At 38.0% G+C, this 24,824-nt stretch overlaps 6 protein-coding genes across 20 annotated transcripts; 3 read left to right on the top strand and 3 right to left on the bottom strand.

Annotated features, from left to right (window-relative positions):
• The first annotated feature begins 3,570 nt into the window (after positions 1 to 3,570).
• LOC104786081 (putative protein phosphatase 2C 28) lies at positions 3,571 to 5,299 on the top strand. The gene is made up of 7 exons (XM_010511406.1): positions 3,571 to 3,653; positions 3,748 to 3,792; positions 3,894 to 3,941; positions 4,022 to 4,342; positions 4,427 to 4,703; positions 4,800 to 4,954; positions 5,048 to 5,299. The coding sequence occupies exons 1-7, from the start codon at positions 3,636 to 3,638 to the stop codon at positions 5,195 to 5,197; spliced, it is 1,014 nt and encodes a 337-aa protein (XP_010509708.1). The 5' UTR covers positions 3,571 to 3,635; the 3' UTR covers positions 5,198 to 5,299.
• On the bottom strand, positions 5,217 to 9,235 carry LOC104786082 (uncharacterized). 13 transcript variants are annotated; one of them, XM_010511409.2, is made up of 16 exons: positions 9,022 to 9,235; positions 8,533 to 8,728; positions 8,340 to 8,432; positions 8,179 to 8,250; positions 8,006 to 8,077; positions 7,686 to 7,922; positions 7,476 to 7,586; positions 7,295 to 7,393; positions 7,039 to 7,167; positions 6,866 to 6,934; positions 6,647 to 6,753; positions 6,452 to 6,535; positions 6,252 to 6,339; positions 5,958 to 6,071; positions 5,681 to 5,865; positions 5,217 to 5,588 (listed from the first exon to the last, which is right to left on the bottom strand). In XM_010511409.2, the coding sequence occupies exons 2-16, from the start codon at positions 8,656 to 8,658 to the stop codon at positions 5,333 to 5,335; spliced, it is 1,842 nt and encodes a 613-aa protein (XP_010509711.2). In that variant the 5' UTR covers positions 8,659 to 8,728; positions 9,022 to 9,235; the 3' UTR covers positions 5,217 to 5,332. The 13 variants fall into 13 exon arrangements, with proteins under 13 accessions (XP_010509711.2, XP_010509710.2, XP_019101314.2 ...); XM_010511408.2 differs by having other exon boundaries at positions 9,018 to 9,229; XM_019245769.2 differs by having other exon boundaries at positions 9,014 to 9,221.
• A 153-nt stretch (positions 9,236 to 9,388) lies between these two features.
• Positions 9,389 to 11,963, bottom strand: LOC104786080 (tubulin beta-7 chain). Its single transcript, XM_010511404.3, has 3 exons — positions 11,213 to 11,963; positions 10,784 to 11,053; positions 9,389 to 10,278 (listed from the first exon to the last, which is right to left on the bottom strand). The coding sequence occupies exons 1-3, from the start codon at positions 11,604 to 11,606 to the stop codon at positions 9,602 to 9,604; spliced, it is 1,341 nt and encodes a 446-aa protein (XP_010509706.1). The 5' UTR covers positions 11,607 to 11,963; the 3' UTR covers positions 9,389 to 9,601.
• Positions 11,964 to 13,341: 1,378 nt separating this feature from the next.
• On the top strand, positions 13,342 to 16,076 carry LOC104786078 (dihydroceramide fatty acyl 2-hydroxylase FAH1). The gene is made up of 7 exons (XM_010511403.3): positions 13,342 to 13,704; positions 14,538 to 14,609; positions 14,765 to 14,857; positions 14,976 to 15,172; positions 15,320 to 15,425; positions 15,504 to 15,650; positions 15,785 to 16,076. The coding sequence occupies exons 2-7, from the start codon at positions 14,559 to 14,561 to the stop codon at positions 15,902 to 15,904; spliced, it is 714 nt and encodes a 237-aa protein (XP_010509705.1). The 5' UTR covers positions 13,342 to 13,704; positions 14,538 to 14,558; the 3' UTR covers positions 15,905 to 16,076.
• A 288-nt stretch (positions 16,077 to 16,364) lies between these two features.
• On the top strand, positions 16,365 to 21,929 carry LOC104786076 (uncharacterized). Of its 3 annotated transcripts, XM_010511401.3 has the most exons (8): positions 16,365 to 16,689; positions 16,796 to 16,910; positions 17,092 to 18,233; positions 18,733 to 20,015; positions 20,135 to 20,265; positions 20,373 to 21,067; positions 21,168 to 21,280; positions 21,369 to 21,929. In XM_010511401.3, the coding sequence occupies exons 1-8, from the start codon at positions 16,633 to 16,635 to the stop codon at positions 21,673 to 21,675; spliced, it is 3,843 nt and encodes a 1,280-aa protein (XP_010509703.2). In that variant the 5' UTR covers positions 16,365 to 16,632; the 3' UTR covers positions 21,676 to 21,929. The 3 variants fall into 3 exon arrangements, with proteins under 3 accessions (XP_010509703.2, XP_087369424.1, XP_087369425.1); XM_087513298.1 differs by lacking the exons at positions 16,365 to 16,689; positions 16,796 to 16,910 and having other exon boundaries at positions 17,340 to 18,587; XM_087513299.1 differs by lacking the exons at positions 16,365 to 16,689; positions 16,796 to 16,910; positions 17,092 to 18,233 and having other exon boundaries at positions 18,767 to 18,907; positions 19,018 to 20,015.
• On the bottom strand, positions 21,891 to 24,630 carry LOC104786077 (monolignol oxidoreductase AtBBE-like 15). The gene is made up of 3 exons (XM_010511402.3): positions 24,057 to 24,630; positions 22,828 to 23,314; positions 21,891 to 22,712 (listed from the first exon to the last, which is right to left on the bottom strand). Exons 1-3 carry the CDS (start codon positions 24,536 to 24,538, stop codon positions 22,092 to 22,094), a joined length of 1,590 nt encoding a protein of 529 aa, XP_010509704.1. The 5' UTR covers positions 24,539 to 24,630; the 3' UTR covers positions 21,891 to 22,091.
• Positions 24,631 to 24,824: the final 194 nt, after the last annotated feature.

Raw genomic sequence — 24,824 nt, 5'->3', positions numbered from 1 at the left:
AATGTAAAGGGATTGGACATTTAAAATTTGAATGCCCAAACATGGTGAAAGGAAATAATAAGGCATATGTTAGCTTTAGTGATTCAGAATCAGAGAGTGATGGGGATGAAGAAGAAGGAGGAATGTTGAATCTTTTTGCATACAGTGCTAAAGGTGATGATATAGCTGATGAAAATTCTGATGATGATGAGGAAGAATCAATTACAAAAAAAAACTACTGTGTTTTGTATGACAATTGGGTTCAGCTGTGTAATGAAAAGCTGTTACTTATCAAGGAAAAGCTGAAACTAGAAGCCAAAGTTAACATGCTGGAAGAAAGGAAGCCTGAATTTTTGATCGGTGGTGAACTTCCTCCTACTGAAAAGGAGCTGTTTGAGAGGAAATTGAAGAACTTACAGGAGATGTATGGTTTAGAAAAAGAAAAAGCAACAAGCCTAGAAAGAGAGCTGAATGAGAATCACAAGAAGATTAGGATGTTGAATAATGGTGGCAAGAAGCTTGATGAGATACTATCTATGGGAATTGTAGGATCTCAGCATCAAGGTCTGGGTTATCACAAAAAGGAGGCTGTTGAGCTGTTGTCTCGTGATAAATCAGTAAGCTTCGTTAAGAGCAATGTAAATCATGAAGCTGGGTCAAGTATTCTGGAAAAAGTGGTTCAACAGGAAGCCCCTGTAGCACCAATCATGAACACACGACATCAACATATATCTTCTTGTGAACGAAAAGGTTGGACTAAATCCAAGCGAGGACGAAAGAGTTATGAATGCTTTCATTGTGGTAAAAGTGGTCATGTCAGATCTTTGTGTTACAAGTTTAAGAACAAGATCAAGGAGCTTTGGATGGCTAGGAAGTGCTTTATCGATCCATCTCACTTTTGCAAAGTCTGGGTTGCTAAAAAGGATCTGTACAGTAAGGTTTCTGAACATAATGAAAGACAATATAATCAAGTAATCCAGGAAACTGAGGAAATCAACCTATGTTGCAATCTCTCGAAGATAGTCACTGAAGATGATGTTGGGGTTGAATCTCAGGTTCTACAGAAGCATGTTGCAGAACCACCTGTACAAGAAAAAGTCACAACTGAATCAACTAGATCAAATAGTAATGATTGGAATGATGAATCATCAGGAGTCTTAGCTATATCTAAACAGTTGCAAGGTCATAAGAATCAGTCTGCTGCAGTTGCATTTGTTGAGCAAACCGTTCGTCATGTTCAGCTGAATTCTCAAGGAGTGCTGCAACATTGTTTTGTTTCACAGGTTGAACCTAAGAACATTATAAAAGCTCTTGAAGATTATTTTTGGTACAAGGCATGATAGGAAGCTTGTTGTGTCCCCCTGCATATATGTCTTCATCCTTGTTTTTATATGAATGTGCACTCACGCTGGGGGAGTATGATGAGATGGTGATATTGGTGATGATGGTGATGTCATAGCTGAATGTAGCTGAGGCTTATGGTTTTGAAAGATTCTAGTACTATTCACATCTGGAGCTTGAGTTGTCACATTCAGATAAAAAGGGGGAGAATGAAAGCATGAAGACGTTCTGGTGCTACAAGGCTGTGTTGTAGGACTCTGGAATATGTTTACGCGTCTTGGAGGAGTCACGGATATTGGATGACGTGGCAATACTTTTGAAGGCTTGGTAATTAGAGGACAAGATATTATCATATTGGCTAATAGATTTGGACTTATCCTTGTTTAGGAAAGTAGGTCATAGGAGAGTTCCTATATATTGTATTATTGGACAAACATGTTGTTTGGCCGTTCAAGAAGAATTTTAGAGAACTAAGCGTGAAAGCTTTTAGGGTTCTTAGGGATTTTGGTTAGATTAAGAATTGGTCAGTGGCAAGTCGTGTTGACTGTGTGTAAATCTGATTAAACATATCTTGTAAGAATCTAGAAAGAATCTAGGAGAACAAAAACCAGATGTCATAGACTCAAAAACACCAATTGATATGGTAACTTGCTGAAACATCATATAACTATAGTGCTTTCCAAATTTTTAATTGGGATTTGCTTTTTGTAGATTATAGTATTTGTCAATACAACCTTACATAGAACTGGGACATGAGAATGCATACAAAAAAAAAAGATTTTGTTTGGAACCAATGAATTGAAGAAGTGGGAATACAAGCAACGTATAAGTATTTTAACGTATATATAGTTGGACTATCCCTCTGCGTTAAATTTTCTGTTGACCGATTATAGGCGTTTTTTTAACATGGTTGTAGTGTTGTAACATAACACTAAACATATGCAGATTATGAGAAACTAATTTTTAACATATACAGTATATTTGTGGGTTGACTGACATTTAATTAAGGTGTTTTTAAAAATTTGGTTATACTCTTTGTCACTTATACACAAAATTTAATGCAGATTATGGGAGATTGAATATTTAAATTAGAGTAATTAATTATAGTTTAGTGAAATGAATTGCAGGATTATATTCAAAATTATTAAAAAAAAGAGAGTGGACACATGTCAAATATTTGGAATGCCAAATGTCACATTCTCATACAAAGTTTAGGAAAACCTTACTTTATTATATAAGATATAAGATATACATAACCTAATTGTAATTTTCACCTATAAAATTAATATACAACATGTTATACCAATAACTTCAATTTGTAAATTTGGTATATTAAGATCTCTAAACACGATCACATCAATTTGTAATACCAAATCACGGCTGAATACATGTTTTGTTGGATTTTTTTGGCTTTACCGAATGTATAATTAACGAATTTGATATTGCACCAAACCAAAATAGTAGTACCAACTACGGGTTGAAATCAGAGTATGACCTTAAGTAAATTAAATATATGATTTTATAAAATGTATAGAATTAATAAATTTTCTACTATTATTTTGTAACAAATAAATCCAAATTTACATAAATATTTCTTCATGCTGGTAACATTATTCTACAAAATATTAACGTGTATTTATGAGTCGGATAATAAAACGGGTAATGAGACGGGTAACGAGACGCTCAAAAATTAAATTAATATCCGATACTCGATCATTATTCATGGATAATATAATTATTATACCCTTCACTCGACCCTAAAGCTGCGGGTACCTTTTTTCGGGACGGATACAAACCGAAAAACGGGTCTAATACGGGTATCGGTAGTAGTTTCCAGGCCTACCTATTAGTAGTTTAATATGAATCAAAATTCACCATATAGTTCTATATTATATAACATATAAATGAATGATACAACATAAACATAATATTAACAAATAACAAAATAAAAAAAAATTTCTCGCGCTACCAGCGCGGGTTATTATTTAGTATATGTTATTTTGAGATGATATATTATGGTCAACTTAATTTAATTTGTAGTCGTCTCTGTTTTTGTAAAGAGTTTGTAGTCCTGAATATTTTGGTCTAAACCGAATCGCTCACCCCAAAGTGTCCGAGATGGCCGCAGACATGTGTTGGCATATTGAAGGAGTGATTTGTGGAGCTGACGTGTCGATGTCAGCATCATCGCACCGCTCCAACAACGTTGCGATACTAAACTAGTTAAAAGCTTCAACTTGTTATGATCCTTCTTCTTCTTCGCTCCTCGTCTAAGACAGCACCCAAAAAAAACACACTCATATTTAGGCAATATAATGAAGAAGACCATCAAGGTTAATTATTTCATCTGGCTCGTGACTTTACATGTCGTTCAAGTTTATTGGGGTTAGTTTGTAACTTAGTTCTTGATACCTTACTTACTTGCAGAACTCAACTCACAGTCCCGAGAAAATAATTGTGCATGAAGTGAAGGTAATCAAAGATTGATTTGCTAAATGAAAATATGGTGTTAGCTAGTGAAGTTCTGTTACGTAATAACTTATTGGTATAACTCTCTTCTTTTCTTTGCCCAGAAGCGAAGATCAGCTACTAAAGATCTCAAGAATGCTGTGAAACTTAAGGTACCACATCTTTTCATCATTTGTGATCTGTCTATCTATGATCTTTGACTTGATGAAAGGTTTTTTGTTTGTATATCTAGAACCAGGAAGAAGAAACACCTCATGATGATGTTGTTGTCGTTGATGTTGAAGATGATGATTGTAATCATGATCTTGTTGATGTTGATGATAATGGTGACGATGATGATGAGGAACATGAAAGATATTGTAGACGTGAGTTTGATCATGGATACCATCTAGTGAAAGGCCAAATGGGTCATAGCATGGAAGACTACATTGTAGCTGATACCAAAACCGTTAAAGGCCACAATCTTGGGTTATACGCTATATTCGATGGTCACTCAGGCCATGATGTTGCGGATTATCTGCAGAACCATCTATTTGACAACATCTTGAGTCAGGTTTTAAAAACAAAAACTCACTCATCCCTTACTCAAGTATTTCTCCTTAGAATTTAAAGACTCTGTTGATGTTGTTTCTTGAAGCCGGATTTTTGGAGAAACCCTAAGAAGGCAATCAAGAGAGCATATAAGTCTACGGACGACTACATTCTCCATAACGTGGTAGGTCCACGAGGTGGCTCCACAGCTGTGACGGCTATAGTGATTGATGGGAAGAGAATTGTGGTTGCAAACGTTGGAGATTCAAGAGCAATTTTGTGTCGTGAAAGTGATGTAGTCAAGCAAGTTACGGTTGATCACGAACCTGAGAAGGAGAGAGACATTGTCGAGAGCAGAGGCGGCTTCGTCTACCAAGAACCAGGTCCCTTCTTTTCTTTTTGTATCTTTAATTGAAACGAAAAGAAAAAACAATGATTAGGGGTAATGACGAATCACCTATGTTCCTTATAATGTTTAGGTAATGTTCCGAGAGTGGATGGACAACTAGCAATGACTCGTGCGTTTGGAGACGGAAGGCTTAAAGAGCATATAAGTGTGACACCGAATGTAGAGATTGTCGAGATACACGATGACACCAAGTTCTTGATCTTGGCTAGCGATGGACTTTGGAAGGTTCCTGTGTATATTAGTCTCGTAAGACTTAGACATTGTGTATTGATTCTGACACAACTATTGGACTAAATCTTGGTCGGTTTTCTTAATCAGGTGATGTCGAATGAAGAGGTTTGGGATCAAATCAAAAAGGAAGGGAATGCAGAGGAAGCTGCGAGAACACTAACTGATAAAGCCTTGGCTAGAGGAAGTAAAGATGATACCTCTTGTGTAGTTGTCTCTTTCCTTCAGTCCATCGATTAGATAATTTAGGTCTCTTATCTTTCTTTAAGTGAATCACAGTTTTTGAAGGAAAAATAAAACATTGTTTCATACAATAATAAGTTCCAAGCCGAATCTCTTTTACATACTTGCTGCAAAATTGCGTTTATTAAAAAATCACAAGGATTCAGGACTAGTGGAGGGTCTGATTCTGGAAGGCATTCTTAAAAGCCTGTCTCTTTCCATCATTTGGTTCTTGAAAGAGTGCTTAGGGGTTATGGACATCTTGTTCATGGCATAATCTACATCCTCCTCGCCTTCTTCACTGTCCTCATCTCCATTCACGATTACCTCAGCATCAAAATCATCTTCTTCATCTTCATCGTAGGGCGCTCTCACCATTGACCAGTAGATGAAATTCGGGGAGATAAAGCTAAACAGACTCAAGGTCAAGAACATTAGCCTTCATTTAAGATTTTCTTGCAAAAGAGTATCAGTGCAATGGTTTTCAGATAGTGGATGAACCTGTTTGAGGATTTGAGCAAGCAAGGATCAAACGGGAAGAATGTATTAAGCTTATCACACCCGCCAATAGCACCGGAAAGCTCAGGCTCAAGTATGTTATTGAAAATGAAGGAATCAGACACGATGAACAGACCATCTGCTTTAGCTTGTCTGAGGAACTCCGCAACTACTGATGGAATGCATACCTAGTTCAAAAGCAAATTCGCTTATCATGCATTTAATACGTTGGATCACTTCCAAATAACAGCTGAGCATATATGACGAAAAGATAACTCACACTTAATGGGTCTAGTTTGTGCGTTAAAATTGACTCCAATGGTGTAAGCTCGGACCGTAAGCGAGGAACATCCAGGATAGACCTCATCCGGAAGCAGAGCACATACATGATTGCCTGTGGTCACAGAACAGATTCAAATGACGGTTTCAGCAACTGTAACCACATTTTGAAGACTCTTTGAAACTTGAAACTTTAAAGGACAGATCACAAAATATATTTTCCAGTATGAAAAAGCAACGGGATGATTGTAGAATTTTGTGACAGGAGGAGCTTGGGCTTGTAAGCTATATATACCTGGCATCCAGAGAAGAAAATCAGATGTGCTTCAGGCCTAATATCACCATTGCAAGTTCTGCAGTAACCCACACACTCATCCATCAACCTACAATTTTTTAGACACAAACAAAATCAATGTTAGAAGTTACAACAAACTGAAGCTTCAATAAGATCAAATGATTATGTTTAAGGTAACATGTTGTAGAAATCCCTTCCACCTTTTCAACATGCTAGCCACAAAGGAAATAGGCAAAAACTTTCCGCGAGCCAAGAAGCTAGCAAGATAAGCCACCGCACTCCTTCTGTTGATGGGGAGAAACAAAAGCACAACCAAATTGTGATTAGAATAATAAAAAAGCATGTCATGCAGCGAATAAGAAAATTTCGATTATGAAAGAGGACGGGGAACTTGCCTGGTAGCTGGAGACTTGCGGCTGGAGAGAAAAATGTCCATCAACTTACTTGCAAATTTCACACCACAAGTTTCAGGATCGAGTGAGCAGGCATAGAACATCAGAAACTGCAGATTATATCGAACGTGAGTCTAAAATGAGACATCTCAAGTCGACCTTGCTAGATTCTGGAAGAATGATGTTCAGAATTATACAAAAGATGCTAATAATGTGGCTTACCTGGGAGAATTTTGATTTGTGTGTTTCCAGAATGAAGTTCTCAAATGACTGAAAGAGGATTTCAAACACCTAAGCCAAAATCATTATTAAAAAAATCAGAACCGCCAAGAAGATTTTGTGAGTCCATTTAGGAAAGTATATATATTTCAATGAGGTCCCATTTGGTGCCATACCTCATCCAACCGACCATCATTTTGACAGGATTCAAGATGCTCAAAAGCTATGACCATCAATTTGTCCAACAACTCGGAGACGACAATACTTCCACCTGATATATCCTGACTTAGAGGTCCTACTGGAAGCTGCAATATATAATCAAATCCAAACTCTCGTAAAACAGCAAAACGAATGTTCCTACTAACTTGTTCTCTAGCAATTTTTAATCATACCAAAAGAAAACATAAATAATTAAAACAAATATTAAGCTACCTCGTCTCCTTCATCGATGGTGCCTTCATCTTCAAGTTCCATATCGAACATGCCTCTACTAGAGTCATCTTGTGGAATATCATCCCATCCAATCTCTACCTACAGGGATATACCAGCATATCATTCAGTCACCAATACTTACTGACCTCAATTGTTTATTCATAATAATCTGTCTACTTACATCCAAATCTCGCAGTCTCTCCATCACCACATTAAGAATCATGCTGCCACCAACTCGCCCAATTGAGCTATTCTCCAACTTTAATAAGTTCTCCACATATATCACCATCAACTGCAAGACGGGAAAAAAATATCTTCTTCTTATGAGTTTATCGCCAGTATGAGCTTTTGCGACTGCATTGTCTAAAATTTGCCAAAAAGAAAGACTCACAAGGTCCTTCCTGTGTATTTTGGGCATGTTCTGGGAGAGCATTGGCACTAATCTTGAGGGAGTAAGAGGAACCAAAATAGATATTTTCAGAAGTGCTGCATGCACCCGAGAAAAAACTTCTATCTTCTTGTTTAGTATACGTGGGTTCGAAAGATTTTTTATTACCCAAGGAGGTGGAAGAAAATTCTTTATGAGCATATTCAAACAAGAGTCCAAATACTTTCCGCTAGTAACAGCCTGTGATTGCAAAACATAAATTGTCCACCTACTCATCTAGATTAATAACAAAAGGCGTAAGGGTAAGTGTTGAGTTTCTGTACCAGTGATATGACTAGGTTCACCAATGCATCCATGACATTAGGGTTGTGGTCCCACAGTTTCATTCCAAAAAGCTAGACATGACAATTGGGATGAAATCCAGGGTAAGAGGTGGAAGGATCCATCTTAAACCAGTTAAAAATGAAAGCAACTGTTAGCTCGAAAAGAAACTTACCGCAGAAAGAAGCTTATAATGGTGGGCGATATCTATGCAAGACACAGAGCATGAAAGAGCCTTCAAGACTGTCTGCAAGTTGTATTGAAAAATGAAAACACTTCAGCAAACAGAAGAAAAAAAAAGAGAAAACTGATTGCCATACAAAGAATAGAACACACCTCAAGCTGCGCCACTGCATCAAAATCAGCACGAAAGTCTTTCACGTCCCTGCTCATAACTTCAACAATCTCATTGTAAAGGTCTGAGTCACCCTAGCATTATCAAGAGACATAACACATATAACATCAACATATAAATATACGCAAAACACATAAGCAGAAGGAAAGAAGCAAGACTTAGTACAAGACTCACAGTTTGGACAGAGGTAAGGGCCTTTCTCAAGGTCTGCACCAAATTCATGTCAGATAAATCAACGTTATCCACAAGGTCCGATGTATATAGGCTCGACGAATCATTTAGAACCTCCACTGCCCCCATCCTCTTCCGAACTTTGTTGTAAACTGGTGCTGCTGCTGCTACTTCAACTTGGCCAAAGTACGGAACTTTCCTGATGAAAAAGATAAGTAAATTCATAAATCTCCAAACTTATAACTTACAAACAAGGTAACCATAAACACTCAATTAAGCTTACTAGAAACAAAATCAGTTAAAAGTCTAATTCGAATTTCAAAATTCTATGAACCAGCGGTGAGAATAGGGAAAGGGAGAGCTACAACAATCGATATAACCAAAACAACACTACACAAACGTTTCAACCCCCTAAAAATACACAAAATGTAACGGTGAGAGAACTAACAAAAGATGAGTAATTGAATTAGCTTATGCTGTTCACCTACCTACCTCCGTCGGCTCCGGCTTCTCTCCGCGAAACCTTTTATAAGTCTCCGGAGATTTTATTTTTTCTCTTTCTTGAAGAGAGAAAGAAGCAGACTCTGATGAAAGACGGCGAGAATCGAAAAATAAAGGGAGACGTTAGGGTTCTCTCTCTCGCACCTTTTTTTCTTTTTCTTTTCTCTATTTCTTTTTAATCCGACGGACCTGCTCTCTCTATTTTAATTATCCTACTTTATTGTTTTTATTTTATTTTTCTTCATAGCCATTTTTATTAGTATTTAATTGTTAAAATTTATGAAATTACACCAAATTAGGTTTGTGTCGTGACAAAATAAATCACACGTAGACATCGTTAAATAATTAAATTGAAATGTGACCTCAAACCAAACCAGATATATATTATAAACCGAAACGAGAAAAGATTAGGAGTTTAGGACCAAACCAGCAAATACCTCATCTTCTGTTTACACACACACACTCTTACAAATTAGTTATCCATTACAATTTACACCCAAAACAATACCGTAATAACAAGAGACAAAAGAACAATCAAAGCCAGCGAATACGAAAAAAGAGAAAACAAATCTCAAGCATCGAGCTCAGCATCTTCATCCTCTTCTTCATACTCCTCCTCATCGGCAGTAGCATCTTGGTATTGCTGGTACTCAGCCACGAGGTCGTTCATGTTGCTCTCTGCTTCAGTAAACTCCATCTCGTCCATTCCTTCTCCTGTGTACCAATGCAAGAAAGCTTTTCTCCTGAACATCGCTGTGAACTGCTCGCTCACCCGTCTAAACATCTCTTGAATCGAAGTCGAGTTACCGACAAAAGTCGATGCCATTGAGAGACCCTTTGGTGGAATGTCACAGACGCTAGACTTAACGTTGTTTGGGATCCATTCAACAAAGTATGATGAGTTTTTGTTCTGGACGTTGATCATCTGTTCGTCTACTTCTTTAGTGCTCATTTTGCCGCGGAACATTGCTGATGCTGTTAAGTAACGTCCGTGTCTTGGGTCAGCAGCACACATCATGTTCTTGGCATCCCACATTTGTTGGGTCAGTTCGGGCACTGATAAGGAACGGTACTGCTGCGAGCCACGGGATGTGAGAGGAGCGAAACCGACCATGAAGAAATGGAGACGCGGGAACGGGATTAGGTTGACTGCGAGCTTGCGGAGGTCGGAGTTAAGCTGACCAGGGAAACGAAGACAGCATGTTACACCGCTCATCGTGGCAGAGATCAGGTGGTTTAGATCTCCAACTGCAAATGACCAAAGCATAAACAAGTTCCTTGTTATACATGTCAGAAAAACTTCGTGGTCTCAAAATTAAAACATATGCCTATTAAATCTACGGTTTCAAAACCTAGTCCAGATCAGCAATCTCATAACCAATCTTGAAAAGAGTCAACATTAAACAATATACTTCTAAACGCAACTAGATGGAAGAGTCAAAAAAAAACCGGAGAAACATCTCTTCTAAGGTTGTTTGTTAGTGACTTAGTGATAACATAGAAGACTCCTAATAACGTACCAGAGACAAAGACAGCAGACCAACGCAACTACTACCACTAGCAAATTGTTTATCAAGCTGAGGTAAATCTAAAGTTAGATTACTTTAATAATACATCATTTTCGAGTTATCACTTCTAACTCTAATTCTGTTTTGAGATTTTCCTACGGTTTCAAAACCTTGTCCAGATACACCATACTTCTAAAACGCAACTAGATGAAAGAGTAAACAAAAAAAAAAAAAACACAACTTACAAGTTGGAGTGGCTAGCTTGAGGGTACGGAAGCAGATATCATAGAGAGCTTCATTGTCCAAAACCATACATTCGTCAGCGTTCTCAACAAGCTGATGCACAGAGAGAGTAGCATTATATGGCTCCACAACAGTGTCAGAGACTTTAGGAGATGGGAAAACTGAAAAGGTCATCATCATACGATCTGGATACTCTTCCCTAATCTTGGAAATGAGAAGTGTTCCCATTCCAGAGCCAGTTCCTCCCCCCAACGAGTGACAAACTTGAAACCCTATTCAACAACACCCATCTTCAAAATCATTGGAACTAACACACAACGATGTTAATGGAAGATACAATTTAGTATCCCAATTGATAAATACCTAATCATCTAAATTCCCACAGAACCATAAATCAAAAGATCTCTATGTGATGAGTGAGAGAGCCTAACCTTGTAAACAGTCGCAATTCTCAGCTTCTTTTCTAACAACATCGAGAACAGAATCAATCAATTCAGCTCCCTCAGTGTAATGACCTTTAGCCCAGTTATTACCGGCGCCGGATTGGCCGAAGACGAAGTTATCTGGTCGGAAAATCTGACCGAAAGGACCAGATCTGATGGAATCCATAGTTCCAGGCTCAAGATCCATCAAAACGGCGCGTGGAACGTACCTTCCCCCGCTTGCTTCGTTGTAATAGACATTGATACGCTCAAGCTGGAGATCGGCGTCGCCGTCGTATTTCCCCGTTGGATCAATGCCGTGCTCGTTGCAGATCACTTCCCAGAACTTGGCTCCGATTTGGTTTCCGCATTGTCCACCTTGGATATGAAGGATTTCTCTCATTTTTTTTTCTCCCGGGAAAATTTTCAAAAAAAAAATTATTGAAAAAACTGAAGAGTTTTTGGAAGAGAGGAAACGAGAGAAACCTTCTCCTACGCTTTGTTTTCTCGAAGGCGATAAAAAAAAGTTTGAAGGGTACCGATTAAAATGCGGATGATGGCTAAATATATAGGAAGGGAAAATAAAAAGCCAAGGGATATTTTTGGAAAGATAATAAAATTGTTTTTTTTTTTTGGTTTGGTCTGTCTTGGAATGAGCTGTAACATGTGACTGATCTGTAGAAAAGGATAGGGGATAGATTGATTACAAATTAATATATTGTTATTATATAAAATGAGTTGTTGTGATCTTGTCACAGCTACTTGAAACTACAACTAACTTATCTTAATTATTAGGTTGTTTTCTTAATTATTAGAGTATTAACTATTATTATAACCAATTGTAGTTGTTTTTGTAGTTGAGATGGTTATAATTTGTTGGTGTGGTGGTTTTTTGCTGCCCTATACTTGTTCCAAGGCTGAAATTTTTCTATACATGCCGATAGAAACAGTTTTTCAAAAATTAATAAGCATATGCCATATTCTCCAATAGCGTATCCCACGATGAAAGATGTTTGCGGATGAGTGATCCAACAAATACGTCCACCTAAAAATCCGACCAAACCAAAACATTAGGATTAGTAGGTGTTCAGTCCGTTGATTAGGATTTGACATATACATCTAATCTAAGTAACATATTACAACGTATATCATATTTTTCGAACAAACACTTTTTCAGATATATTTTTCCTTTTTAATTTATTAATTGATAATCATCTAATTAGTCATGTTGTCATAGCTCTACCTTTGAACATCAGACTTGATCAGAAGACATTACATATTCACATTGCTGTTTCAATTCTTCGTTCAAATATTTTACGTACCAGCTAATGGTCATCTTTTTTTCAAAACAAGATATATCAAATGAGAATAGTAAAGCCATTAAACAATGAAAGAATTTTGTTTATAGATATTTTCTCGGTTGTATTTGGTAAATATTGGATATTAAGCAATAGAGAAATAAAATAATTATAATCAAAGACTTAGATGGATGATAGTGAGGCCAACTTAAGTTGTTGTCTTGACGATGACAACATATAATATATTGGTGCTTTGGTAGCGAATGATTCAACGTCAATATGATCATCATTAACATTAAGAGTCAACATCAGAATCCTAAAAGCATAATGACTAAATATATATATTGTACTCAATTTTTAAAAATCGAAAGTATGATTATTATCTAACGGCTAATCTCGAATTTAATAACTAATACAGCATGTAATCTTCCTCGGCTCCTCGCAATATATGAGTGTAATTTCCTATCTTTTTATATAAGTGAAGTTGCATTTGAATTTGTTTTTTTTTTTTTTTTTTAAAGAATCAAAACTGTTATGCTCTCATAATTCAATCATAACGTTTCTCATGGGTCTATGGAAAAGGAAAATGATGACTATTTTAGTCAACAAAATGTTTTGACATTTGTTGTTCGCTTCATGTCTAGAACTAGAATATTAAATAAGTTTTGCTAACTAAATAATCACGTATGACTAAAATTCCTAATTTTTTATACTTATAAGTGAATTGTAAATTTGAGACTAAACTTTTTTAAAAAGTCAAAACAGTAGTGTTAAATGTAGCAACGTGCAAAATATTGGGGGGAGGGATCCTAAATAAAGAGCGTGACAAAGTGACAACACGAGCGTATAGCAAAGCCACAGCTAAGGTAATGAATGACTAGAGCCAAAAGAGCAAACAACCTGTCACAGCCGTTGTTTTGGTTTTCTTTATTTTCTTTCGATTTTTGAATATTGACTGGACGATTCGTTGGCCTTCCGAGATCTAAGGTCTTCTCTCAAAATCAACGGTCCAGATTCGGTCTACTTCCCTAGAAGATATATACACACCGACGTTGCCTCTCTCTATCAAATACACACATCCCAACGCCAAAACCTCAAAGGGGCGAATCGACAAAAAAAAAAAAATCTCGGCGATTCTCTTCGTCTTCCGACTCCTCTCGTTTTCGTCGTTAGAGTCGCTGAGATCCTGCACTTGTCGTTCAGGTTCGTTTCTATTCCTCTCTTTGGTTTTGAATCCGTTTTTTGTTTTTTTCATCCTCAGATTTAAATTTTGCTGGAACATTGAGATTTTCAATGGGATTGATTTGGTGTTGTTAGTGTTTAGATCGGAGTTATTTGGTGTTGATTCTAGAACAACATATCATTAATTCTCTCAAAGTTGATTACGCATTGTTGTTCAAATCATGTGAAAACGTAAGCCTCATTGTTTCTCTATGCAAGATTAGCGAAATGGTTCAATTTCAATATTAAGAACTTCGATTTATATAGGACTCTTTTAGGTTCTGTGTGTCAACTTAACTAGGAACCGTTTGTTTTGTTTCCTTGATGGTGATTTTGAGTTTTCTGGATAGTTACTTGTGTATATATATATTTGTGATGTTTATGTGTGTTTTGGTGGTGGTGGTGGGTCCTTAGGAGGAGATTTGAGTGAGAAGCACATGATTAATTTTTTTTTGTCTTTTAATCTAATTGATACTTGCTTTTATGCCAGTTGAGATTAATATACTGACTAACATACTTGGATAAGCCAATTTGGGTATAAATTATATAAGAACAATAAAGTTAACTATCTTCTCAAACAATAGAATAGACCCCTGTCGTTTTCTTAGCCATTTTTAAGAAGTGATGCTTAAGAGTTAAGATTCAGGCCTCTAATCTGGCTATATGAAAAAAATAACTCCCATATTGAAAGAGAATCTGTACGTTTTATATATTTGACCTGTTGAAAATGACATCAGATGTTTCATTATAGTTTCTGTTCGAAACAGTTATAGTTGCAGCATATTTGATCATCTTTGTTCTCTTATTTTTTTCAGATCAGTAAAAAGTCTGCCAAAATGGTTGCTCAGGGATTCACTGTGGATCTTACGAAGCCCCTTGTATTTCAGGTAAATTTATTGTTTCAAGAGGTTTGAAATAGTTTATGTCATCATTGCCTTGAGACCATAATCGCCCAAGTTGGTCTTCGTTTCTTTCTTAGAGCTAATTAGAAGTAAAGTTACCTTTTCAACCCCTTTTGCCATTGCTTTGGATGTTTTTACAGGTTGGTCATCTTGGAGAAGATTATGAGGAATGGGTTCATCAACCTATCGCGACCAAGGAAGGCCCTCGGTTTTTTGAGAGTGACTTTTGGGAGGTATATCACTTTCATTTAATTCTCATTCTCAACTTTACATATAAACTTTTCAATAACAGGCAAATAATGTCGATAAGCCTCTAATCTCCATTCTCTGACATATTTTGCAATGGAACAGTTCTTGACCCTTACAGTTTGGTGGGCGGTTCCTGTCATTTGGTTGCCAGTTGTAGTCTGGTGCATCTCAAAGTCAGTGAGCATGGGCTGTTCACTTCCAGAAATCGTCCCAGTTGTTGCCATGGGAATATTTATTTGGACGTTTATAGAATACTTTCTTCACCGCTTCGTTTTCCACATCAAAACGAAGAGTTACTGGTTCGTCACTCTCTCTCTCTGTCCTCTCTGTTACATTTCACATACATAGTAGGAGGAATACTCCCTATGTATCCTCTTCAAACAGACAAACTCCTCGAAACTTGACTTTGTCAGATGCTAACTAATGATTTTGTGGAACCATTCCAGGGGAAACACGCTACACTATCTTATTCATGGATGCCATCACAAGCACCCAATGGACCACCTTCGACTTGTATTTCCTCCTACTGCAACAGCGATTTTATGCTTTCCGGTAATTATCTACACTAACCCAGCGTTCTACCTGTTTTCACTGCCAGACCTTAAACCATATTGTTTTCTTTTGTCCTAGTTCTGGAACATCGCAAAGGCTATCTCAACTACTTCAACCGCACCTGCATTGTTTGGTGGAGGTATGCTTGGGTACGTGATGTATGATGTCACTCATTATTACCTTCACCATGCCCAACCAACTAGACCAGTGACCAAAAATCTCAAGGTAAAAACAATGCCAAGTTTTTCTTAAACCCGGGGCTTTCTTTTCTTTTCTCTTGGTGTGATTGCAGAAGAGAGCTGTACAGTTAAAATCCTTTGACTTAATATTGGTTATGTTCTTTTGTAATGATTGTGCAGAAGTACCACTTGAATCATCACTTCAGGATTCAGGACAAAGGATTTGGTATAACTTCGTCGTTATGGGACATAGTGTTTGGGACAGTACCCACAACAAAAGCCCCCAAGAAACAGCAATAGTACTTACTAAAAAGCAAAACGAAAAAGGATATTTTCACAATACATTTTGATGTTAAAATTTATTTTAATCATCCTTAATGAGTTTTGAGATGCTTATCTGAGGTTTCATTTGGGTCACACTGTCTTTGTAAATTAATGTTTCACATCCTAATATAATAATTTTGTTGTGTTACTCAACGAAAGCAATCAAACCTATCTACTAGCGTATCTGCATTTGGCCAGTAAAGAAATAGCGCAAAAGTTGAACATGTAGTCTTGTAGTACCCAGTTCTTATCGCATGTGAAAATTCACCATGATCTATTGGGTACTGTTTAAGTCCAAAAAGACAATTTTATATTCCCTTTTGCAATTAGTATATTCGGAATTTAAAAGAACCAAATACATATATGGAGAGGTGAATAACTAAAAAATCAATAGAAAGAAAAAAGCATATATTGCCATATTGGGCTGGGCCTGTTTACACGAAATAAAACCGACCCTCCCTCACCGACCCGCCCGGGAGATCCAGTTTCTCGCGGTCTCATCTGACTCCTCGCTTCCTTCGTCTCCTCGAACTCTCCACTGTTCCTTCCTCTCTTCTCTTGCTCACTGAAAATTAGGGTTTAGGGTTTTTGATTTTCGTTGTCTATTAGGATCTTCTCCCACACCCCTCCTCCGTTTAATTTTCATATGGCGTTGAATTTTCCATGTATGTGAGATTTTGATCTTCGGAGGAGTTCTTCCGGCTATGGCGGCGGCTAATGCTCCACCTGAACTGGCTTCAGGAAACCCTTGCTGCCTCGCGGTATGTATTTTCTATACAGTATTCGATTTCATAACGATTTATGGTGTATTGTACTTTCTTTCTTATAAGAATCTCCTCTTTTTCTTTTGGACTTTGTATCTCTTAGTGGCAAGGGAAGTACATGGGAATGAGGAAGAGGCGGGATGCTTTTAAAGAAGCGGTTACTCTTCTCCAGAAGGCCATAGCAGATGCTAATGCTGAGAAATCTAATCTCGAGAAAAGTATGTGTTTTATAGTTTCTTCTTGTTGAAATTATCTGTTGGTAGCAATTTAGATGCCTTAAATCTACTAGTAATATGCTTTAAAACTGGGCTGGAAACATGTTGTTGTTACTATAGTTCCCAATCTTCTTGTGATTTTTTTAAACTGATCACTGCTTTTTTTGCTATCTGAATACTACAGAACTTGGGGAGATGGTGGCTGACAGAGACACTAAGGAGAATGGTTCAACGGTAAAAGCATCCCTGGAGAAAGAAATTTCTGGTTTGAAGTCTGAGATATTGTCTTTGCAACAAAAACTGGAGCAGAACCTTAAAGAGACAAAGCTTCTTCATCATCAAGCTTCCAGTCGAGAAAAGGAGATCAATGAATTGAAGGAACTCCTTAAGAAAGAAACATTAAGGGCAGATAATTCTGAAGAAGAGCGGGAACACGCTTTTAAGGAATTGAACAAGGCAAAGGCTCTGATAGTTAAAGATGAGGAGACCAAGCCACATGTTCCTGAAGTAAAAAAAGAAATTAGTCTGGTTAAAAATCTTCTTGCAAGCGAGAGGCAGAAGACAGAGTCAGAGAGGAAGAAAGCAGAATCAGAGAAAAAGAAAGCTGATCAGTATCTTTCCGAGTTGGAGATGTTAAGAACTACAGCTCATAAGACTAGTTCTGATTTACTTACTTTGACCTCCAACCTGGAGACTGTAAAAAAGCAACTTGAGTTTGAAAAACAAAAGGCTCTGAAAGAGAAAAAACGTGCAGATATGGAGAGTGCGAAAGCTAGGGAACAGATGAAGCTTGCAGAAGGGTTGTCTAAAAAATTTGAAACTGTTAGAGCAAGAAATGAAGAGCTCAAGAAAGAAATGGAATCGCAAAGCGCTAGTAGCAAAGTAAAGTTTGCTGAAAACTCGGTAAAACTGGAAGAGACGATAAGGCTCCTTGAGATGAATAAGAAATCAGCCTTGGACTGGAAATCTCGTGCTGATGATCTGACCCAGCAGTTACAAGAAACACGATTAGTGACTGAAGGTTTGAAGAAACAAGTGCAGGAGCTTTCACATTCCCAGGAATCCATCAAGACTCGCCCTATTTCCCCTCAGAAAGTCAGAGATCTGGAAAAGGCTAAACGTAAGCTTTTGAAGAAACAGCTGAAGTTTGAGAGAAATTGTGCAAAACACTCCAATAAAGTGGCTGAATTTGAAAAATTTCAAAGGGAATATCAGGCCAAAGAGATAGGTCTGTTAAAACTGGAGTTTGGTAGTTTTGAAAATCGCATGAACCTACTGGATGAGTATTTTTCAACAGACGTTGGGGGTACAGCTGGCCTTAAAAAGGTTTGTTTCTGCCATTAATTTCTTATGACATATTTCTTCTCATTCTAATTTGAAAATTGGTTTGATGACCGTAGATATGTTTTGAAATTTGATACTTTCTTTGTTACCCCTTTTCAAACGTTTTGCATGATGGATCTTTGTTGTTGACATGGTGGATAAAATGTAATCACTTTTTTTTTTTTCTTCAATCTTCCTGAGAGAATATCCTAGGCTTACATGCGTGGCTCTAATATTCCAATTTAGCTGAAACAGTCAATTGAAGTTATCTGAGCATGAACACTTGTCTGTACTCTCTTGGAGTTCTTGTGTTTATTGTAATTAGCGACATTGAATCTGACTGTCTGACTGTAGAAGGTGAGAACATTTTATCTGTTTTAAACTTTGTAACAGTGGCCTAGATTTCAACAGGGATTATTTAGAACATTATATCAATCTAACACTTTACTGTATCATTTTAATTCCTTATTAGTCTTCTTATGTTTATCTTATTGCTATGCAGACTTCAGGAAGCAGGAAACTGGTGAAGCTACAATCACAGATGAACTGTAATGGTGAAAAGCATTGTGATGGAAGACGCAATTTGGTAGCCAGCTCTGGTTCTCTGGAGCAGGCTCGCAAGTTTTCTCCTCACTTAATTGCTAAATCTGGACGAGGCGTGAGTGAGTCTGTCTCAGGTACTACTTCTCAATTAGAGTCTCCTACTGGAGGCTCTAGAAAATTACAGAGTTCTGGAGTAATTTCCAGCGCAACATCTTTTTCTGATGGGCAGTTACTGGCCTCACAGGGAAAAGAGCAGTTCTCTCTTACAACTTCAGCAGAAATAGCAAAAGATAAACCGAATGTCCAACCAACAAAATCAAGTATGTTCCAGAAAATCTCCGATACCGCTAAAAATGTAAATCTCTGTTTGGTGGCTGAAAAATATCGTCAAAGATGTCGGACAGATAGTGATGAGCTAGTTGATGAGAACTCCCGAAAAAGAAAAAGATTGTTAGAGGCAGTTGTGTCTCGTAAGCATCTGTCATCTGATGATAAAAAGAAAAATTTGCAGATTGGAGAGAAGATGGGCACAGTGCAGTCTATGGTTGCTGGAACTGGGTATAGGCCTTTAGGAAAAGAAGGAACCTTGGTCCCTGAAAGGCAAGGTGGCTCCTCCGCAGATGGCATTACAGTTTCCAAGAAAAGAAGGGTTTCTGCTAAGAAGAAGACTAATTCTTTTGAGTTTAACCAGTCAGGCAAGACTCGAGGTAATATTGCTGGAAAAACTATGTGCCTCTCTACTGCTAAAGGACATGACGCGACAACATTATTTCCGGAGGACGTTGCTGCTACAGATTATATGAAGTTGCTAGAGTTGGATAACTTGGAAGAAGAGAGTTATTACCAGATGGCCAGAGAATCGCTTCTGTCTCCTGATCTTCCTCAGGTAGATTTTTTGGGTGAGGAGACCGTGAATGAGGACAAAAATCCTGCTAGGGCTCTTGACTTGGCTGCCAGTAATAACATGGGTTTACGTGAGACCATAATTTCTAGTGAAACTCCCAGTCTCAACACACCAAATGATTTAGTGACAGTCACAATGCCACCCATGTTGGCAACTTTGCATGGTCATATTCTTCAACACTTTGTTGTGTTTTCAAATATTGAAGACCGGAACAGTGTCATCAAAATATTCCGTGCTGCCAACAATTGTGTTCACCAATGCCCAGAAGTTACTACAACACAGTGGGCAGTGCCAGCAATTCTATCCTCTTTGAAAATGGAAGAAAACCTTTCGGCCCAGTAAGTTTTCTGCTCTCTGATGCATTTTCAAGGCATAATGGTTATATAATTTGTTTTCCAACTTCATCAGTAAACTAGTGTCAGTGGCTAATTTATGCTTCTTCTTTTTCAATTTTCAGGGAAAGGGTCTGTGTGTTCCTCTCCTTGCTGCTCCATAACTTCTCTGTGATTTCCTCAATGAAAATGGGGAACACTTTGAATGTTGATTCTTTCTCCTGCATGGATTCTTTTTCAAAACATATATATGGTGGTATGGCCCAAAATCATTTCCCTTTTTAATTCATCTCAAAACTATATATTTTAATCTTCTTTTGATTTTATGTTTTGATTTATTGAACTTGGATTTTTCTTGTGTAGTTATGGCTGATATTGAAGCTGGAATTATGCTGTCTGAAATATCGGAAGAACTCCTTGCTCTCCTTCAGGACTTCCTTTCCGAGCAGAGGGTACTATCTTCTGTTAAATCATCAGAAACATCTGATTCTAATCTAAGCATTCCTGTCACCTTCAATGGAGAAAATATAGCTCTCGTCAGCAAAAACGCTCCAAATGATCATTTGATGGCTGGAAGTACTGTTTTGGCGGCAGTATGTACTGCACTGGATCGTACTGGATATATCTGTGAAGCTTCCTTTGAAATCTTGCACAAGCACAGTCATGAGAACTCCTCAGTGCTACTGACCATTCTTCACGTTTTTGCTTACATTGCTGGAGATAAAATGGTGTCCTCTACTGAGCATGACCTATCAATTGAAGTGTTGAAATCCATTGTCATGTTTCTAGAAAACAGACAGTTTAGTACTGTGGATGCAAATGCTAAGTTGCACTCCGGCAAGAACAAGTGTCCATTCTCAGACAGGTCTTCCTCGTTGGAGGCTATAGCATATAAGCTCATGGAAATTCTTCAGGAGTTTACGCAGTCTAATACTTTGCATCAAAGCTTGACCGAATTTAGCCCGGCACACAAAGACTTCCAGTGCGTATTGAACAGGGATCAAAGTATTAATCTCTGTGACATTCTGTCATTGGTGGAGCTTATTGCTTGTTACACGGTACGTAATTAATTTTTTTTTGAAAGCATTTCCAACCTTGATGCATTGTTTTTCTAATTTCTAGTCTACTGAACCAATTTGATCTGATATTTCAATGCAGGCATGGGATTGGACTAGGGCGAACATTGTTGCTCCACTGCTTAAGATGCTTGGAATGCAATTACCAATGAACCTCTCTGTTGCAATCGTCTCTCTTCTCGGGCAACTTAGCAGGTAATATTTTGAGTTTGTCTCTTTATACAGAAGGACCAATATAATGTGATAATATCTAAGATCTCGTCTCTTGTTTTATATTTTCCAGTATTGGAGTGGATGCTGGTGGCTATGAAAATGAAGGAATCTCAAACTTGAGAGTGAAACTGTCAGCATTTTTACAGTGTGAGACGACACTAAAGGCCGGTTTTGCAGTCCAGATAGCAACTGTGAGCTCCCTCCTGAAGACAATTCAGCTGGATTTGCCAACAGCCTTTCAAGGCAAAACCACCGTCCTTCCGGGTTCCCACGACCAAAGCTTATCTGGTTCTGTCAATCTGGTTACCAATTGGATCTCTTTGTTGAGCGACGAACAACGAGGTTTTGCATCCGAGTTTTTACAAAACCTCTGTTGATAGACGATTCCTCAGTTCAAAAAGTCATCAAAAGCAGTAAAATTTTGGATATGTCTTTTACTGTTTGTTTGATTCTTCATTGACTGATTCCCTTTGTTCTAGGATGCAGATATGAATGAAGAAAATTGTATTGCGTTGCCAATTTTCTTTTCTGTACAGTTGGGACGTTGTACTTCTGGTGACACTCGTACAAACCACTAAATGTAGTACTATAATTCAGAATAGGAAAAATATAATTTATCTTTTCAACAAAACGAACCCACAAGTAAAGATTGTTTTATGCCTAAACATAATACAAAGTATAGAGCGTTTCCTATGACAAAACCCAGATCCATATGATTTCTATATTTTAACTGATGTTCTTTATTTAAATTTAAAACCCATTGACTAAAAACAACAACGAAGTCCAATATACATCAACCAATCTTTGTTGGAACACTCTGTTCATGCCTGAAGAAATTATCAGGATCAAACTCACCCTTGATCTTCACCAACCTCTCAAAGTTCCCTTTGTAATACTTAGCCCCCCACTCTCTGACATCACTCCCTTCCTTATTAGTCCCCAAATCAAGATCCCTGTAATTCACATACGCCTGTCTCGGGTCCTTCGACACATACTGCTCCATGTAATCATACATTTCCCTAATCCACTTCATATGCTTGGCCTCACTCGCTTCCCCATCTTGCCAAGTGCTTAGCCACTGAATCTTGAACAAGGTCCCTTCCCTGTGAGGGAAAGGTGTCTCTGACTCGGAGATCCTCGACATCATTCCTCCGTAAGGGTTCCATATCGTCAAAGGCGAGTCCTCTGCTAAAAACCTCTTCCATAATCCTTCTAAGCCTTCTACTGGAATTGGCTCTTTCACAAAGTCTGATTTGGCTTTGAAGTGATTCTTAAACAATGATTTTCCCGCTAGTAAAGCTTCTGGTGCTGCACTGTTTGGGAATCCCGCAATGTACATCACTGACTTGATCCAGCTCATCTCAGTGCAGTCCTTCCCGGTTAGTCCTAGCTCAGGGAAGTCCTTCTGCATTATCTGTTGGGGTTGAAATTGCAAAAATAAAAAGTTAATTCCTTGAATTGTAAGAATCATAGAGATAAAAGAAGTTCAAATTTTACACCCATAAGTTTGAAACGAAACTCTATCGTACCTCCAAGAGACGTTTAGAGTCGCCGAGAAACTGAGCTTGGAACGACATCGAGATGGTTCGAACTGCCGATCCGGTGGTTTTGCTCGCCGGAGAAATAATCACGCGGATGAAGAGATCATCGTCAAGCTTATCAGCGACTTGTTGCCATTTGTACAATACATTAGTCCCGTCTTGCTCAAGCGTCTTCGTTACTGTGAATACCGTCACGGTGGCTGGAACCGGTACGAGCTTGATCTTCCAAGCGAGTATCACGCCGAAACTACCGCCGCCAGCTCCGCGAATCGCCCAGAAAACGTCTTCTCCCATTGCAGCACGGTCAAGAATCTTACCGTTGGCGTCGACGATTCTGGCGTCGAGGACATTGTCAGCGCCGAGACCGAACTTGCGCATCATCGAACCGTAAGCTCCGCCGACTAAGTGACCGCCCATGCCAAGGCTTGAGCATAAACCCGCCGGGAAACCATGGGTCTGGCTTTTTTCTTGGATCCTTTAAACCAAAGAAAGGTTAACCGATTAATTACCGGTAATTAACCGAAACTTAACCATGTTCGGTTTGTTCTTAACCGCCCATGCAATACTATGAACCAAATGTAGTTAAACCCTTTTTTTTTTAAAAGAACACAAATTACTAAATTATTAAGGTTAATAAAAAGTTAAATTCAATTCTAGACTAAATTAATGACTATTAAATAGTTTGTGTATATGAATGTTAATTCTAAATGACCAAATAACTATGTAGATGACAAAGAGAAATAAATAGTTAACTTAATGGAAAAAAAAGGCTACGAGATAAAATGTTACCAACTCTAACCACACAAATGTACAGATGCTTTGTAACAAGAACAGGAAAAAGCAAAGTCATACTTCAACCGACGTTTCTAGGGAATCCCACTAATATAAAGTTTATGATTAAAAAAGAAAAAGGTTTCCCCAATTGGCAATAGGTAATAGGCGATGGATATATTAGGAAATATCGTAGCTAAAGACGTCAAACCTTCCGTTACAATTTGAAGTCAAAATATTGCGAAGTTCTACCAAAATAAATCAGTAATACTATTATGAAAAGAAAAAAAAAATCAATGAAACTTAAGTGAAGCAACTTTTGTTTATTGTTACGAAACAAAAAGAACAATTATCGCTATTTAAAAATTTGGTGTTATGCTTCAATTTTTGTCTTTCCTATTCAAAAAGTTTGGCCTAGCTATATAAAGTTATGCGTAAAGCGTTACCTATAATAAACCTCTCCGTTGGTAGCACCAGCGTGAGCCCACGCGCTGTTACTGTCCAAATCGACGTCGACCTGTCTAAGCTTCGACAAATCGACGACCACAAACGACGTCTCGTCCCCGGCGACGAACGAGAGCCCTTCGTAGTCGTGGCCACCGCTACGTACCCTCAGCTGAACCTGAAGCTTCTTGGCACAAACGACCATTGCTTGGACGTGCGTCTCGTACAAAGGCTCGAATATGAAGACAGGCTTCGGGTTCGACGGAGTCAAGTACCGGAGATTCTGTGCCGTGGATTCAAGCTCCTCTTTGAACAAAGTAGCGTTTTGGTCAGGTGAGAAGAACGAAGCCGTTATCGGGAACGAGACGTCGGAGTTGTCGACGAGGCACTGCATGAAATCTTGTTGTAGGGTGGTGGATGAAGACGATGGAACCGAGACTAGTAGTAGCGTTACAAGAAACGCAATCGGTATCGCAAACGCCATTTTTCTTTAATGTAAATGAGGTTTTTTTGCTTTTGGTTGTTTGAGATATGTGTTTGGGTTTATATAGGAGGTTGATGTATGTGTGGTGAGGCATTGTGAGATGGCTTACACGTAAAGTTGGTGTAAATATTACATCATTGCTAGATTTGCATTATACTTCTAATCTTTTATTTATTACTAATATTGTATCAACTTCCGTTGCTACAATTTTTTTTATTTTTATTTTTCTGATTAGGTCGAAAGTAAGGGGTTTCTTGGAGTTTATCACTTAAACATATAATCAAAC

This window comes from Camelina sativa, chromosome 5, assembly GCF_030686135.1.
Source record: "Camelina sativa cultivar CO46 ecotype springtype chromosome 5, ASM3068613v1".
Lineage (NCBI taxonomy): Eukaryota > Viridiplantae > Streptophyta > Magnoliopsida > Brassicales > Brassicaceae > Camelina > Camelina sativa.
Note: the sequence above shows the minus strand (reverse complement) of the source record. Positions and strands in the feature narration are given on the sequence as shown.